We start from the raw sequence: 18,968 nt of genomic DNA on the forward strand, positions 1-18,968 counted from the left end.
AACAAAGTGAAACAGCAGAACTTTATCTAAAATGGCAATGAGCGAATCAAGTAAATTCATAATTGCTGACTTCAAGGCAACAGCAGATGCTTTACACCAAAATCGTAATAATTTTGCAGCTATGCAGACTTTTCAAGCACATCAAGACCTTAAATATTTTAAAGGTTTTGTTTATTTTTAAATATTTTAGGCACTCAAACTACCACCAAAAATATTTGAGGTCAGTAAGAGAGAATTAATTAAAAAATGTAACCCTTTTAATACAGCATTAAGAGATGACATTAAAATTAAAATATGACAGTAAAGACATTTATTATTTTATTAATTATATGTTTTGTCTAATTAATATGTGAATGTGTTGATTCTCAAAAACAAATTAAGCTGATTAGCATATTGTAATGACTTCTAAAGGATCACACTTTGCATCACAAGAATAAGTGTAACACTTATAGTGCATGTCACAAAGTTTCAACTCAAAACATCCATCAGATTATTTATTATACCTTTCAGAACATTTGAATTTTCTGCTCTGAACACTACAGTATGTAGCTGTTTTTGTGGCCTGTGCCTTTAGTTCTCCCCGCCCACCGTTCTCACGTGCCTGTAAGAGTGCGCCTCAATCTCTGCCTCAGCTGCATCAGATAAACAACACAGTGACAGACATGAAGGAATTAGATCTCAAGTAATGTTTGTGCAAAATACTACAGTGAGAACTCTACCAATGATTATTTGATAGATTTGTTGTGGAGTTAATTCAAGCCTTTCTGCAACGACGAGTCACACACAAAGTTGTTACAGAGTTATACACACACAGCAAACACATACACACGCACAGTGCACGTTTAACTTTGCACTGTTTTTCATAGCAAATGTGATGTGATGCACGTTAATATACAACCTATATATAACTTTATTACAAACATGCACTGTTTTCAAAACGTTTTAAACTTGTAAAACTCATTCTTGATCACATTTGATAAGGATTGATGATCACAGAGAGCTCAACAGATGTTTTTATCCCAGTTGCTTTGTGCACGTCCTGTCTTGTTGATATGATTATAGGCGTTACAGCTAAGATATGTTGTCAATCGATTCGGTGGGCACGGACACCACACTCATACGTCACTTTGCAGTCGGCCTCAAAACGGGAGGGATTTGGATCCTATTTTAATGTCAGGAAATTTAAAAAGAGAGACTTAATGTCTTTATATCACCCCAATTTGACTGTGGACACACTATACCTACACACAGTTCTGTCCAAACAGCTTACAAAAATTATTTTCATGCCCTATAATATCTAAATAATAGGCAGTTTTTAAAAACGTTTTTAAATAACAAGCCAGTTTTTAATAGCATGAATTGTGACAAACTAAAGTGTTACCAAATAAATTATATTTAAATAGAATTTTTTACATGTTAAATGGTTTGCGTCATTTATTAAAATTCCGATAAGTTTCACAACAATGCTGCTTTTCCTCTGTTTTGGATCAAATCAATAAGGCCTTGGTGAGCATAAAACGCTTCAAAAACCTTTCCAAACTCAAGCTTTTGCATATAATTATATAGACTTTTTACATATTTGGAGGGAATTAAAAAGTCATTATTAGGCTTTTTATCTAGCAGCTTTCTTGTCAAATAAAATCAAGTACGCTTTAAACTGCACTTACGCCCTACTTGAAGTGGGAAAACAACTATTGAAAAATGCCACCACTTGGAAATCATAATTTGGCTATGCGAATGTTTTTAACTTCACATTTGCAGCTGAAAAGAAATAGCATGAACCTTGAAAAAAAGGGCTCCTTCCATTGACGATCGATTCAAAAGAAGAGCCAATGTTATCCTAGCTGGACTTTGATAAAACAGAAGCAGTTAAGTGCTTGAAGGTTCATTTCTACTTAAATCAAAGTAATCTGCTGTACAATATAGCAACACCTCACTAAAGTCTGAGCAACTTTAATATTACATTTAAAGTCTCGCAAAGACCAGACGCCTCTCAAAGTGTCTATTCAGGCCTGCCATAAATAAATGTACCACAGACCTGTGGCTATACATGCTTTCAGAAAACTTTTCAGCCATTTAAAAAGAGTGCGCACCAAAAAACTGAAAATATTCTCAACTTCAGATCATATAAAATGTACTAGACATGGGCCGGTATAAGATTCTGATGAAATGATAACCTTGGATAAAAAATAAAACGCTTTCACTATATCACAGTATTGCAATGACTGCCATAAAATGTCTTTTTAAATGTCTGAGTAAAAAACAAAACAAAAATTTCCCGCATTAAACACAAAAAATATAGTATTTTATAGTAGAAAGTATTTTGGAACAGTAAACATGTCCGGTACAATAATTAAAATAAATCACTGACTTCTTCTGTCTTCATTAGTTTTAAATAACACAGAACTACAAAAAGGCATCTTTAGAGATCTTCCTTTTCTTTGGATATAAAGTGAAGCCACTGAACTGTTCAGGTCTATAGCTTGCTTGGGTTTAGGTCCAAAAGCATAAAGCACTTGTCTTTCAAGTGTTTTCTGAATTGTGGACTGACCAGTAGCTTTTGATATGGAGGGTCATTTTCTGCTGGAGAAACTGTTGCCCTAAAATGAATAAAATAGTCATAAAACCACATTAAAAAAAACATACATATACCTAAGGAATGGTATAACAGAAAATATTTGCGGAATTAAAACCTTGACTTTTCCAAACCGCAGTAAACCTCGAAACGGTTATTGTCCAATTCCTAAAATGTACAGTAGGTTATATTTTTCTTCAGAATTAATTTTCACCTGAAACTGTTTGTAATTCTTAGCTATTAAAAAATCCAAATCAGCAGTTACTAGCACTTAGAGATAAAAAACATTTAAGGGCAAAATAAAATAAATCCCTATGGCTGCTGATGAAACATTGACATATTATGAAGTGAAATGATCCTCTGTGCAAGAAACTGAACATTATTCACAGCATTAATATCTTTGATGCACAGTCCTGACAGATGTTCCTGTTACATAATGATTATTTATTTATGGATATGATGATAATTTTATGAATCACCAGAGCATGACCGCAGTTTCAACTTAAAATCTTTTTTAATGTTTGAACAGTAAAAAAAAAAAAAAACTCATCTCAATCTCAAAAATGTACATTTTTTGCTTTTAGTATTTCTTGAAGCCAATGGTCCCCAAGGTTGCAGACCGGTACCAATTCATGGATCAATTGGTACAGCGCCGCACCATATATATTTACAGTACATTAGATATCACCTATGCTATTGTTGTCTATTGGAAGAAATGTGTCAATAGAGCTGCGATTTTAGTACAGGGTAGCGCTGCTTTGAAATGAATGTGGTACCAAGGTGCAGTGGAGGACTGGCCATCCAGAGCCAGCGATATATGCATATATACAGATATCTATGATCAGGAGTTTTTCAGGTAGTCAGAATGCAAATATTTTAAGTTAAGTTACGAAAATTATCATTTTGCCTCACTTTTCGCATGAGCATTGCAGACAAAGAGCGTGTGTTTGTTTGTATGGAAATGCATTATCCTCCCTACATGATAAATGTGATCTAATCCGTGTCCTGAAACACAACCCCTCTCCTGCTTTTACTTCTCATTCAAACTGGGGGAGCGATTCGTTTCTGAATGAATACCTGTTATGAATGGCTTGTTAACTTAACCGACAATAAAACAAGTTTCTAGCACCACAGCCTCTTGTTGTCATATTTCATTTACATCGTTTGCTTATTTTATTCAACAAAACTAGCATTAGCCCGAAATTTTACCTATGAAATGTTCTGCCTGGCGAGGCAGTGGCGCAGTAGGTAGTTATGTCGCCTCACAGCAAGAAGGTCGCCGAGTTGCTGGTTCAAACCTCGGCTCAGTTGGCGTTTCTGTGTGGAGTTTGCATGTTCTCCCTTCCTTCGCATGGGTTTCCTCCGGGTGCTCCGGTTTCCCCCACAGTCCAAAGACATGCAGTACAGGTGAATTCGGTAGGCTAAATTGTCCGTAGTGTGTGTGAATGTGTGTGTGGATGTTCCCCAGAGATGGGTTGCAGCTGGAAGGGCATCCGCTGCGTAAAAACTTGCTGGATAAGTTGGCGGTTCATTCCGCTGTGGTGACCCCGGATTAATAAAGGGACTAAGCCGACAAGAAAATGAATGAATGAATGCTCTGCCTTTATGCTTTGTTTTCTTTGTTTGCTCAATACTACACCCGTACACAGCGCTAAAGTCCAGCATCTTCACCAGTGCAGTTGAATGGCATTTGTCCTGGGAGCACAGTACAAATGTGGTGCCGCTATTGACGCATGCTCAGGGTCTGTATGTAATATCTAGTGTATATATCTACGGGGCCACACAAGAAATCATGAATTATTTCCATTTTATTTATTATCTGAGTCTGAACGATCTTTTATTTTGAAAAATCTTTTATTTTGAAAAAAGACCATATTCTCTTGGTTACATCTCGGTCATTTGAGTGCCAAAATGTAACCCACGAGCATAAAAATTAGTAAGAAACATGTCTTTGGAAAGTTTCCTTGCAAATGGGAAAAGGCCCAGTGAGGGAACTATGAACAGCAAAGGAATGGATCCGCAACCCATTAGTCAACCAATCAGGCGAATTCAGCATGTCTGTGCAAGAAGAATATCACCTGCTGTAGATCTCAAATAACGGAAGCCTTCACATATCTTGTCTTTTCCATGCACAAGTTTGTTATTTCCAAAGGAGGCATGCAGCTTTTGAGAGCATACTAAGAGTGGCGTGCACACCGCGAGTCACATGACAAGAACTGAACCATCAGCTTCATATTTTGTATGGAATATACACATTTTCCTGTAGACTAATTACCTCAGACAAACACAGAGCACCCAAACACTGTTTTTAATATTCTCCATAAATAAAACTTGTATCAGAGTTGCAGCAATGTCCTGCCAGCTAGTCATTCTCTAAGAAAATGGTTGATGGTCTGCTAAGCGTTGACCAGTCTGCAGTGATAAAAAGGTTGGGGACCATTGCTTTAAGCAAGTCATTTATACTAAACTCCATCATATGTTCAGGTCAGCAGTGCTTTATTGCCATTCTGTGTTGGGAAGAATTTAAAGAAAAAAAAAGTTTACAATTTTTCTTTGGAATGATGGCTTTGTTTGACTGATGACCTGAAATCATTTAATTCTGTGTTGCTGCTAAAGCACCTTTTCAAAGATTGAGGTCAAAGAATAAAGGTTGAAGAAACAGTAAAAAGATTGTGAAAGGGGGATAAGTTCACACCAGTGCCTTGTAATTACATAGCAGGACATTACAAGGTTAATACTAGTCCAGCCAAAGCCATTTGAAAACAGTATACTGGCAAATGTTCAAGGCTCGTCATCAGCAGCGCTCCTCTAGAAAGGCTTCTCACACAGACAAAGCATGTGTCAATAACTTTGCTCAGCGAGTATGAGAAATACAAAGTATAAGACCGTGGGCCAGAGGGGATTTCGTTTCACTACTATTAAACTCTCACAGACATTCAAAGTCCCTCAAGGTGAAGAAACATGCATTAAGAGCTGTTGAAGAGATTACAAGCGGAGATTACATCTACCATTAATATGTTAGTTTCACACTTTAGTTACTGCTCTTTCACTGTTCAGGAGGTATTTTCAGTATTCTGTCAACTTTTCTAAAATTGCTCAGAGAAAAATGGACTAGTTGTTGATTGCTATAAAACTGTAAGGTTTAAATAATTAGGATGGCATAGAATAGGAGTTATTGTGAAATTTGCACTTATTTTTTTAAATGCTCAAATTTGCTAAAACATGATTATTGAGATTACTATAACACACTGTATCTGAGACTGCAATCTGAACCACATATTGGTCGCCAAAATTATTACAACATTTGTATTTTTACCAATAATAAATGGTTTTAAAGCAGTTATTTGTATTTTTTTGTTGTAGCATGACAGTGGAAAATTTCACTTTGCTTTTCAGACATCAATTTTGCCATTAATTGTCATAATCCAGTGAGATTTTAGTTTGCATAAGGAGCTGGTGTTCCACACAAAGTGATCTGGTCACAGCATCATCTTTATTTCTACTTTCTCTTCTGGCCAAAGCATTCACATATTTCAGCTTCCACTACTTTATCCTGTACCTTTAAATATGATTGCCTCTGTTGCCTAGCAACTTCCTGCAACAGTTTCACTGCTGTGAAAAAATTTGCTCTCCCGTTTGCTGGACAGAAGTTTGCACATTTACAAGCGCTGTAGTAACCCATGCACAATTAATAGGCTATAATTGGGAAAAAGAATATTGTATTTTTTTTTAGTAATGACTTCATAAAATATGACGGCAGATGTTTAAAGCTTAATTCTAACAACTCAATAGAAGCAATGAATGTAAATATGATGTCACAAAAAGTGTGTTTCATGAAGAAATTTTGTTCCTCGCCACTGTCTGTTGCCACTGGCTTACTTGGTTTGGGACTTGTAGAGTTGCGCATCGATGGATTTGCTCTTCAGTGTTTGTACTTCCAGCAGTGAAAATTAATCACACTGAACTAAACTAATCTGAACCTCAACTCTGAAGACTGGACTGACAGTTTCAATTTACTAGAACTTCTTTGTTAAGCTGCTTTGACACATTCTGCATTGTAAAAGCGCTACAGAAATAAAGAAGAATTGAATTGAAATACATGCTGGTAATTTGGCTGGTAACGGTTTTGACAATTCAAAAACTGACAAAAAGTCAGAGAAATGAATCTATATGTGTTTTATTTGAACTAATTTTGAAAACCTTACAAATGACTGCTTCAGTAGTTCTAGTGTTAAGCTGGGGTAAATATTAGCGTTCCAATCATTTTTGCCATCACTGTACAAAAAAAATCAGAATATCTATGCTGTGATACAGTATAACAACACATGAAAACCTAAGGTAACATTGCATTGGGGATATATTAATATAGTTGCCAATTGAGAGGGCTTGAGAGTCTGAACTACTGAAAGTCAAACTACTGTATCTAGCTATTTTTACACTCAAAACTATACAAGTGTTGCTAAAACAAAATGGTACTGTTAACTAAAAGCACTAGCTTTACAGGAGCTTTAAGCACTGAACACTGAATGCCTTTTCAATATAGTGCAACACTGGCTCAGTGAGGTTTGGAGTCTCCTGGTGTTCACTTCAGAGTTTCCAACACTAAAGGGTTTCTAAAGGTTTGACCCAAAAAATTAAAGAGAGGCTTAAACACAGAAGCAAAACACTGCTGTCAAGTTGCATTATGGCATTTAAAAAAAAAGTACATAACTCAAGGCTTTTTTATTGTGTGGTCACGTGTTTGGATGAACTGCACTAGTGCAGACACACATTTTTTTTGGCTGCTTTATGGATGCACATAAAAGAGCAGATATTCACCTATGATCTCCTATGAGAGCTGCTCAGTGCATATAGTGGTTGTTGTGTGCCGTAGTGTTTCCTGGTCCCCTGTGTTCTGCCCTGGTTCTGACCGGGTCTGCTTAATTTGGGTCAGATCCACAACACTGCTGGGATTCGCTGGAAGGGAAGGGTTGAAAAGTTAAACAAGTGATCTGACTCAGGGGACGGAGAAAATGTGCTCGAGTAAGTGCGCATGCGTGTGTGTGACTGACTATTATTCTTTGCAGACTTCACTGCTTCCCTCCTTCTTTGCAGGGCTTTCTCCAGCTCTGACTTTTCTGATGGCGATGGGGGGCGTGGCCCAGGAGAGGAGGAGGGGCCTGGACGCTTGACTGTGTTCTAAATAGAATGATTTCCAAACATTTGCTTCTATTCTCACTCTTAAATTCTATCCACTCTTTAACCCCTGGGCTGTGTCCCAAATTGCATACTACTTGAGTAGGTAATGCATTTAAACTATTACACTATAAAGTTTTATACATTTTAATTACAATACTAATAACAATTGATAATCAACTATAAATGCAAATAAAGCAATTCTGACCAAGATCCCCTGAAGTTCCTGTATAGCAGAATTAGATGCCGTTGGTTCTTTCTGCAGGAAAATACATCAGAGGAATAATTAAGCAGCAAGTCATTAAATTATTGTCACAGCATAAATTAATTACTTATGTGAGAATTATTATTGTTAAAATGTTAAATGTAAAAAAAAAAAAACTCATACTGAACAAGGCTGTATTTATTGAATCAAGAAAGAATCGGTTTTGTATTCAGTTATGAAACAATAATGACAGTAATTATAATATAATACATTTAATATATTATAATAATTATAGTAATAAATTATATAATAATTAAAATATTTTAATATAGAAATTAAGCAGCACATCATTAAATTATTGTCATGGCAAAAATTAATTACTTTTGTAAGTAAGTACTAATATTGTTAAAATGTTAATTAACACTAGAACTGCCGGAGGTCACTGTATACCTAAAATTGCCAGTGCGGGTAAATTTTACACAGCACAAATTTTGTTTAGAAATTACTAAAAAAAAACACACACACACTATTCTGTTTTTTGCCACTGTTTACAAAAGTGTCAAGACTCATGAAATGATTATTTCGAGATAAAGTGATTATTTTTGAAGAACAACAACAGTGAAGTTTAAACATTCATGAGTAGGTTAAAACATCAAAATTTGAGCCATCATACTCTAATGCATAGTTTACTTCTCCTGACTCTCCATCATTCATTGCATTTTGTATTTTTAATAGCTTGACAAATCACCTTCTCTTATTCATTGGGACTTTATTAATTTGTTATAAACACTAATTCAGAGAATGAATTTGTAATTGTAATTTCAAACATAAGCAGTGCATAAATACAAGCTTTTTTATGGTGGCACACGCTGGCACTTATAGGTTTAAATGTCTCACTTTTTAATCTAATTTTATCTAAACAATTCTTAATATTTGGGAATTGTAAATAAGGCAATTTTAGTAAAGGTCAATGACTGGGAGGCTTGAATCTTTCATTGAAGATCTGTTATGTACATTTGATAAAAAAATAATATTATATTATATCATATTATATTATATTGTATCGTATCATATTGTATCGCATCATATCATATCATATCATATCATATATCATATCATTCATTCATTTTCTCCCTTTATTAATCCGGGGTCGCCACAGCGAAATGAACCGCCAACTTATCCAGCTCGTTTTTGTTACGCTTCCAGCCGCAACCCATCTCTGGGAAACATCCACACACACACTCATACACTACGGACAATTTAGCCTACCCAATTCTATATTATATTATAATATATTATATTATATTATATTATATTATATTATATTATATTATATTATATTATATTATATTATATTATATTATATTATGTATTCCTGAGCTAAGCTTAATTTTACCATTACTCCAGCCTCCAGCCATTTCAAAATAACAGGATTTATTTAAAATAGAAATTATTTGTAACATAATAAAAGCTTTTGCTGTTAATTTGATTCCCACTCAATGCATTCTTGTCAAACTGTTTAACCGTACTGACAGTAGCACTAATAACACATCTAATTTTATACAAAACAAATGACATAAAATCAGAACTAGTTGAGATTATTTGTATCACATAATTGATAGCATATATAACTAATCAAACATACTGATATTGATTAATTGAATAACAGAAAACACAGGCAGTGAGTGATTTTCTATGAAAAAATGTACCGGTCCTGGTCTGACTCTGTTGGTTGTCTGGGAAACCGGTCGAAGTTGAACTCCTTTTTTAATACGCAGCATCATCTCATCCACAGCCTGCTGTCTGACGTCCTTCTCTACACACACACAAATGGGATTTCAGTTCAAACACACCTATACACACACTCATTGCCTGAATTTGATTTGAGCTATAGAATATGCAGATGAATTTATAATAAACAGCATTTGAGCAGACGAACACACATCTCTGCTTTTCATTAGCAGTCATTTCAGACACAGAATAATATCAGACGTTTCCCCAATGCTATTAAACAGAACTGCTAGGGTTTCTATTTGAGCTGGCATGCATAAATATAAAAAAAAAAACAGATCAATAGAAAGTTGATCTATGCTGTTTGTCTTTATTTAGTGGCCTTGGCAAACACTTTTAGTCAATCTGTCATTAACTGGAACAAAAACATGTGAATATTATCTGCTTACCAGTTGATGTTTTTCTAAATCACTGAATTGGCAGTGCATTTTAAAGCTCAGCATAGTCCAAAAAACACCCTTCTATTCATATGAGATCATAAAAATGTTGTTCGTCATTAACAACAACACCTGAAGGAAAGCAGCAATTATTTGAAAGTATCTAAGCTTTGGCCTGCCACTTGTATTTATTATGGGATGTGGAAGAATTTTTAGTAAATCCATTTGCACCATTTCTGTTAAATATTAAAATGCTGTGAAAAATGGAAATCAAGCACTAGTGATAAAAAAAAGGCCAAAGATCGCCAGCAAAATTCTATAAACCCAGACATCATGCCAATAATTGAAGAAATGTCAGATTTGTGTTAGCATAAATGTGTAATGACTTATCCAGCCTCTGTATAATAGTGTTTGTCCTTCAGCAAAACGCGGCAAGTCTTCTTTTTCTTTCTCTTGCATCTTTCTTTTTTTGTATAAGGCTGAAAGACGTAGCTTTGGACAAACTTTAGACCCAAATCTTTCATGTTTTACCCATTGCTGTAATTAAAAACAGAACTGTATACTATATAAAATAGTGTACATTAATTACATTCCATTCCAGCATTTACACAATCAACATAAATATCTATAATCTTTCCCATGGCTTGATGGTGAACACAAGTGTGGAGCAGACCGGCTAATGAAATGAAAAACGAAAGATCCTTGAACTGTCGCCATCACCGATTATGCGGCTTTAAACATTTTAATCTACAGGTATGTACTCTTTGCATATATAAGAGATTATTATGCACATCTTGGCATTTATTAATTACTATGCACATCCTTCAAACCGTGCAATCTTTAACCTGAGCAGATATATAGACAGGAACTGAACTCTGAACTTATTTCTTTACCTGGGGATTTCTCAGAGGAGTCCTTCTCCACTAATGCGATTTCAGTGCTCACATCTTTTTTCTTACGAAGCATTGATAGCAATGAGCTGTAAGAGATAAAAGACAAGAAATAAAAGTATGAAAAAATAGCCAGAAAGCCCTTCAATATGTGCTGCCATGACTTCCTGTTTCATTTAGAAAATACGTCATTGAAACTTCTACTTTAAAATCTACTTTAAGATTTGTTTTTTCTTTTAATTTTGAGCTTTTGCAAAAAGTGCTTTACATTGGAGTCATAACCATTTTATTAAGCAAACTATATTTTATGTTTTTTGCTTTAGCTGGATGCTACATTTTAAGAACTTATACTGTAAAACCATCAGCCACTTTATTACAAAAAGCTGTTCATTCTTCAGTATATTTGCGGGTCATTTCCAACCCTATATGATCATAATGTGGCCATCATTCCTACAGTATAAATATGACGTGTCACAAAGCTCAAATCATCTCAAACTGTTTTCTGCAACATGACTGTGAGTTCACTAATACTTAAATGTCCTCTACAGTCCAGTGGAGCACTTTGGGGTGTGGTGAAATGGAAGATTCTCATCAAATCTGCAGCCAACAATCTGAATTAACTGTGTGCTGCTCTCATTTAAAAAAATAAGAATTTGTAAGAAAGTTTCCAGCACTTTGTTGAAATTGTGATTCCGGCAAAAGACAAAAGGTTTTTAGCTTGATGGTATCAAGGTTTGGCCCAATCCTTTTTTTTGTACCACTATACCCCTACCTCTTCCTCTTAGCCCTTGAAACAGAGTGTGAAGGGGAAGGGCTTTTAAATTTACCCCTAAGAAATGGGACAGCACTAAAAGACCTGCATACATCATCAACTGTCATCACGATTTATTGCTTTATATGAGATCAGACGATCGCGACTGCTGCAGTTATTCCAGTTGTGCTATTTTTTGGTATTTATGTTCAGAAAATCAGTAAAGGCATATAGCATGTTATCATAACGATATAAATGTGGCAATAAGATCATAAATGTACTGTGTATTTACACCTTGGCCATATTCATCTATGTAAACACACAAACACAACATTAACATTATAGCAGACACTGTAAAAAGCTCATTCCCAGCTACTAGTAAATTCTGACAGGGTATTTCAGAGTCAGAATGTTGTAGGACTGCTGTACAGGAATTATTATAGGGATTATAGATAACAAAATTTAGCGGTTTTTATTTTAACTTTTTTTTTAAAGCATAACGGTAAAACACAAATGCGGTTATGAATGTATTAAAACGTGTGCTTGTTAGTTGTAAAACTTCATAGTATTGACAAAATCAATTGTCACTAATTTGTGCATCTAATTTGTGCTTCTCCTTAATTGCGTGTGCAGCCATGCTGCCATTGTAGATAGTGTATTCTGGAAAATTTTCTTACTCCTTGGTTTTGAGCGTGGTCCTGAAAAATCTCAGTTTAAAGGGGTATCTAGCCCTTCCTCTTAGCCCTACGCCTTTAAGCTGCAGAGAATTGGGACACCCCTACCCCTTCACGTGAACGCGCAAAAGGGGAAGGGGAAGAGCTAAGGGTTAGAATTTGGCCTTAGAGTTTACACTCTAAAAAATAAAATTTGCCATTAAACAACTTTTTTGGTAGCCCAAAGAGCCTTTCAATAAGTGGTATTTAAAGGAACCATTTTTTCTTGCTGTTTAGAATCATTTACATTTTAAAATATCTTCAAATAGAAAATTCTAAATAGTTAAAGTATTTAAAATTTGTAATATTGTCACTGTAGCTTTGATCAATTAAATGCAGCAATGGTGAGCTGGAGACTTCTTTAACCCTTGTGTGCTTTGTTTAAGTGTTTTCTGTTTTCACCCTCTCTGGAGTGGTTTTGCATCTTAATTTGGCCGTATCTTTCTGTTGTAGCTTTTGGTGTTTTCTCTGTTTTTTTTTTTTTGGTGATAAATCTTATCTTGACACATATTTTGGGAAAATGCTTTGAAAATTAAAATTATTTAAAAATTCAACAATACACTCTGGGTTAATTTACGACCATGGTTACGACCACAGACTGGTTTTGCCCAATTTAATTATAATGCCATTTCTTGATTGGAAATTCATGACACCGTATAATCATGTGTTCTTTATTGTTGCATTGTTGAATGAACTTTTTGGACTGTTGATTAACAGTTGCAATGTAAAAAAAGCATAGATTTTGCCTTCTATATGGAGTATAGTATGTAAATAAATAGTAAATAAGCAGCTCAGCTCTCAGAACTATGTAAGTGTGTTAATGCACACACACACACTATAATCTGCTGTTTAACTCCATAGAACTCCATATAAAAGTAGCACATTTTTGCACAGGCCTATCTAAAGGGTTAATGCTGATAAATGATGATGAACTGATGAAACTGATTATCAACTGTAACATTACACATTTTACCTCTTCCCAACAGGGAAAACCACCAACAATCAAGCATGCATGATTATATGCTGTCATGGCTTTGCAATCAAAATATGTCTTATAATGAAAGTGAATAGGGCAAAACCAGGCACGAGCATAATGAAGGGGTAGTAAATTTAAACAATACACAATGGTTTAAAAAACTGTTCTAAAACTTTTGATTGGTAATGTATGTTCCTCATAAAACCAACAATGTAACAAAGTGTCCAGTGAATGTATGCACTAATTTTGATGGCTTTTGTCATGAACAGATATTCACCTGAGTGGGTTGCTTGAGGAACTAGATGGTGGAGGTGGAGGAGGTGGTGGAGGGGGAGGAGGAGGGGGTGCTGGGGCAGCAGTTGGAGGGTTGGAGACCTGCTGGAGCTTCTTTTTTAGCTCCTCCACTGCAAACAAACAAAAAAAGCTGTTCTCAGAGATACAAACTCCTGCTTGGTTGTGTCATGTCACAATTTGTGTAGGTGTAACATATATGTGGTTGTTAAAGCGTTATTATGAAACTGTCAGTATGTTGTCAACCTGACTTCAAAACGGCTTTCAGATGTTAAACCCTGGTACCTGTGTATCTGAGGTCTTTGGCTTCGGTTTCAGCTTTAGTGTGTTTGTGCTGCCACTCTTTTCTCTCCTCCTCCAGCAGATCTGTCTGTCTCTGTAGCGCCGTTAGCTGCTTCTTTACTTCACTGCTGTTTACCTGCTCTTCAAGAGCCTTCACCTGGAGTTCACCAACACGCACACAGCAAAACAATGGTAAAAACGTTAGTTGTAAAAATGTACCATGACCTTCAAAATGTACAGGTGAAGTTTGCAAAAATATTTTATGTTAAAATAAATCCTCTTGACCCATTTTTTACTGAGTGCTATAAAGTCCCTGATGTACCTCAAAAAAAAAAAAAAAAAAACATGTGTAATATACTTTTAAAGATTATTAGACAAAAATAAAGTTTGATATGAATTTGACTCAGTGGGTAGCACTGTCCCCTCACTGCATGTTCATCAGGTGCTCGCATTTCCCCCACTGTTCAAAGATATGCACTATAGGTGAATTAAATAAATTAAGTTAGCTGTAGTGTGTGTGTGTGTGTGTGTGTGTGTGTGTGTGTGTGTGTGTGTGTGTGTGTGTGTGTGTGTATGTGTGTGTGTGTGTGTGTGTTTGTGACTGCGTGTCTCTTTTCACCATGATGATCCCTCGGTTCCAGCTCGCATCTCAGCCTGCCTGTCGGACATTTCACACTGGATGAAAGATCATCTTCTTCAGCTTAAACTCGTGAAAACGGAAATGCTTGAAGTTTCTGCCAACCCGACTCTACATCATAACTTTTCAATCCAGATGGATGGGGCAAACATACTGCATCCAGAATGGTGAAAAGCCTTGGATTAATGATTGATGACCAACTAAACTTCTCTGACCACATTCTAGAACTGCTCGATTGTGCAGATTCGCACTCTATAACATCAGAAAGATCCGACCCTTCTTATCTGAACATGCAGCTCAACTCCTTGTTCAAGCTCTTGTTTTCTCCAGACTGGATTACTGCAACTCTCTACTAACGGGGCTTCCGGCTAACTCTATCAAACCTTTTCAGCTGCTCCAGAACGCAGCAGCACGAGTGGTCTTTAATGAACCTAAAAGAGCACATGTCACTCCGCTGCTCATCCATTTGCACTGGCTGCCAGTTGCTGCCCGCATCAAATTCAAAGCTCTGATGTTTGCCTACTAAGCCACCTCTGGCTCTGCTCCTTCTTATCTGCTCTCACTTCTGCAGATCTATGTGCCCTCCAGAAACTTGCATTCTGTGAATGAACGTCACCTCGTAATTCCATCCCAAAGAGGGAAGAAATCACTTTCCCGAACTCTCGCATTCAATCTGCCCAGTTGGTGGAATGAACTCCCTAACTGCATCAGAACGGCTGAGTCACTTGCTGTCTTCAAGAAACGACTAAAAACTCAACTATTTAGTCTATACTTCACTTCCTCATCTGCAATTGCCTCTCTGGCTATACCACTAACTGGGCTCAAAAAAACGCTTTTCTTCTTAGATTTTACACACCTGAAACTTGTCTACCGCACTTACTCATTGTTGCTCTTATAGTTGTGTAAATTGCTTCCTTGTCCTCATTTGTAAGTCGCTTTGGATAAAAGCGTCTGCTAAATGACTAAATGTAAATGTAAAACATATAGTTGGCGGTTCATTCTACTGTGGCGACCCCTGATGAATAAAGGGACTAAGCTGAAGAAAATTAAATGAATGAATGAAATTGAGTATGTATCCTCTCAGGACACTGTGACCCAAGGGACATTGAGGGGATTAATTTGTGTTTGTGTTTGTGTGTGTGTGTGTGTGTGTGTGTGTGTGTGTGACCTGTTGTTGATGCTCCAGTCTCTGTTTCTCCAGAGTGTGTGTCAGTGTGCTGATCTCTGCCAGAGCTTTCTGTAGAGCTTCACCCGCGGAAATACTCTGGACCAACACCTGGCTTTGTCTTTTCAGCTTCTTCTGTTCTATGAGCATCTGCATACAAAGAGAGAGAGAGAGAGCACATATAGAACACATTCACACACCATCTAATTAGCATATTCTATAAATATTCAGAGCCCCTACAACGTCTTATGCATTTCAATAAATTAATTCTGTAAGAAAACTCACCTCATGTGCAAACTTCTCTGCTTCAGAACGCAAATCCCTCTCGAGCTTTAGATCCTCCTGCAAGGACTCAAACTCATCTAAAGCATATTGAGAAACTACACACACACATACACAAGAAAAGGTGACAGAAAGTCCTCAGATTCATGGTACTATAAACATTTCTTATACTGAAGCCAATCTACTAAAACAACAGGTCGCAAATGTCACTTTTTTTACATAATATAGGGCTCTATGCGCATGGCGCAAAAGCATTAAGGGCGTGTCTGAATCCACTTTCGCTATTTTAAAAACAGAAAAATACAGCTTGCGTCGCGGTGCATAGTCTAACAGGGTTGTGCTTATTCTCTTAATGTGCTATGGGTGTGTTTTGAGCGTAACGTGCATTATACCAATCAGAGTCTCATCTCCCATTCCCTATAAAAGTCAGTTGCATCGCGTCATGGTGCATTTGTTATTTACATGTTGGACTTTGTAAGTGGAAAAACTGAACGTTACATTAGCGAGAAAACAGTTAAACTGATCATCTGTGCAAGGATGAAGAACGAGTCTCCTTGATTCGGCCTCTTTATTTTCTCTTTATTTTAATTTACTCTTTACTTTACTCCTTTACTTTCGTGTATAAGGAAACAGTGGAAATTCACTCTAGTGAAGACATCTATTAGCCTACATACAGTGCATTCAGAAAGTGTTCATAGCGCTTTACTTTTTCCACATTTTTTATGCTACAGCCTTATTCCAAAATGGATTAAATTCATTTGTTTCCTCAAAATTCTACACACAATACCCCATAATGACAATGTGAAAAAGATTTTTTGAAAATGTTGCAAATTTATTCAAAATAAAAAACCTGAAAAATCCTTTCCAGATGCACTGTATTTAATTTCGCTATCATATTCAATTTAGTTTGTTAAGGGCAAACATTTGTTTAAAAACTATTTCTAAACTCAGTTCTAATTTCCAGCAAACAAATAAATAAACAATAATATTGAAGTGTGGTCAAAAAACTGAGTTGTATCTAAAAACATGTCCTGTTCTTGTTCCCCATATGGTGATGCAGACGTCTCCAAAACCCGACAGGTGGACAAATCTAAAATTGTTTTTATTAAAAGAATGTAAATATGCATATAATAAATAATACTGTTAATAATAATAATAACATTATACAAAAGCAAATTGTCATGAATAAACTGAAAAAGGCCCCCTGAGGTGAGGCATGGAGGAAGTGGTTTTTATATTTATGTAGAAAATAATCATTTTTGTAACATTTTAATCCTTTATTTTTTAATAAGTAAAGATATTTGTGAATTGCTGTACATCCTGTGTGGATTAAGTGATTGAACCTGTATGGATGCATAACTAACCCGCTCTGCTCTGAACCCGCTCCTAGACTGGTAGGTCAATGTCACAGAATACTTCAGTTCCTTAAAATAGCAAAGTGCCAACAATGCGCCATAACATTAACTCACCTCCTTTTTAGACCATGAGTCTACAAAGTGGCATAAATGGATTTGCTATTTAAACAATGTGGTGTAAAACATGAAAATTAGGGTTGAGCTGGTCTGAAAATAGCAACAAATCATGCCAAACACATCTTGCGGCTAATTGTGCCACATGTATGATAGGGCCCTATGTGTCTAGAGAAATGCAGAAATTAAATAAAATAAAATAGAGAAATGCAGAAATTAAAGGGTAAAGGTTCTCTAAAGTTTTAGGAAAACACAGTTTTTGCATTACATTCATTCTGATCCCAATGATTTTTTAATTTTCCAGTCTCCCTCAGTAAGTACATTTTTTTTTACTTTACAGCAGATTCATGTACAAAACAAGACAATAATACTGCATTTTCAGAAAGACTGAAACTAACAAACAATGCTGTATTGACTACAGAATATTGAATCTGCGCGCACATGTGTGTTTATTAAGTGGTCACTATTGCTTTATCTGTTTATGACAGACTTTATATATGTACTGAGCATTTATGCATTTTTAACCTAAATCTGAGCTGCAACAATCTATAAAATAAAATGGAAGCTGTGAAACATGTATCCAGAAATTTACATCAATTGGCACAATGCTGACCTTTTCATTTTTGCCATTTAATCTTAAAAGCAAAACATTGAAAAGCTTTAAATAATAAAAACTGTTAGCCAATCATACCAGTGGGTGTTGTTTACTTCTGCATCTACAATACACCACCCATATTTAAATGGTATCAATGAGGGGGGTCAAAACAAGACAGAAAATAGCTTATTACTTCTAAATTATGATTTTTTAAAATGTTAAATTTAATAACATAATAAGTGGATGTCAGAGAGAGAAAATAAGGCTGTTAGTGACCTCTTTAAATAGTGAATTACTTCTTATAATGACACAAAGAAGCTTATAAACACTTTGAATGAAGCAATAAAGATGCACCAAAGTGGGAAAACAGAATTCAAATCAATAAACGAGAGAGAGAGAGAGTGTGTAAGAGAGGGAAAAAAGAGAGGTTAATGTAAGGGGATACAGTGGAGAACAGGAGCACAACTGACCTCTGTTGTATTTGCCCAAGAGCTTCTTTTGTTGGAATGTTTCTGCTATCAAAACAGTATTATCATGTTTCTCTTTCAGGAGCTTAGGGGAAAAAAAGAGAGAGCGAGGGCTTCATTTATTCTGGTATTAAACTGGTTCATCTGAAACACATTGAAGAACACGGCACAAAGACAGCCTCTTCTTTTCTAGTTGATAGTCATTATTCTGAGTGAAAGCCACTGTGAAATATGCCAAGGGTTAACGCTAAAGACATTAACGAAGTGGGTCAAAATGGTTACGTTCTGCCATGATGAGAGGCTTTTTTATGTGCATTAAAGAAAGCG

General features: G+C 35.8%; 2 protein-coding genes across 4 annotated transcripts in view; one reads left to right on the plus strand and one right to left on the minus strand.

Moving 5' to 3' along the window:
* LOC141378555 (uncharacterized) overlaps positions 1-18,968 on the plus strand; it is an 876,076-nt gene that overhangs the window by 831,444 nt on the left and 25,664 nt on the right. The window lies entirely within an intron of this gene.
* The window catches only part of shtn1 (shootin 1), a 68,018-nt gene that overhangs the window by 10,627 nt on the left and 38,423 nt on the right, over positions 1-18,968 (minus strand). The window contains exons 7-17 of one of the 3 annotated variants that reach the window (XR_015512512.1): positions 18,645-18,726; positions 16,114-16,208; positions 15,832-15,978; positions 14,030-14,183; positions 13,731-13,857; positions 11,017-11,102; positions 9,665-9,771; positions 7,959-8,009; positions 7,627-7,753; positions 7,394-7,531; positions 2,552-2,600 (exon numbers count right to left, since the gene is read on the minus strand). Coding sequence is in view for 2 of the 3 variants with exons in the window: in NM_001198761.2 (NP_001185690.2) it covers positions 7,404-7,531; positions 7,627-7,753; positions 7,959-8,009; positions 9,665-9,771; positions 11,017-11,102; positions 13,731-13,857; positions 14,030-14,183; positions 15,832-15,978; positions 16,114-16,208; positions 18,645-18,726 (1,104 nt within the window). In the remaining variant the exon portion in view is untranslated. Of the gene's footprint in view, positions 1-2,551; positions 2,601-7,393; positions 7,532-7,626; positions 7,754-7,958; positions 8,010-9,664; positions 9,772-11,016; positions 11,103-13,730; positions 13,858-14,029; positions 14,184-15,831; positions 15,979-16,113; positions 16,343-16,502; positions 18,727-18,968 lie in introns of all 3 variants that reach the window. The other 2 variants (XM_087288889.1, NM_001198761.2) reach the window with 2 other exon arrangements.

This window comes from Danio rerio, chromosome 17, assembly GCF_052040795.2.
Source record: "Danio rerio strain M-AB ecotype USA chromosome 17, GRCz13ab, whole genome shotgun sequence".
Lineage (NCBI taxonomy): Eukaryota > Metazoa > Chordata > Actinopteri > Cypriniformes > Danionidae > Danio > Danio rerio.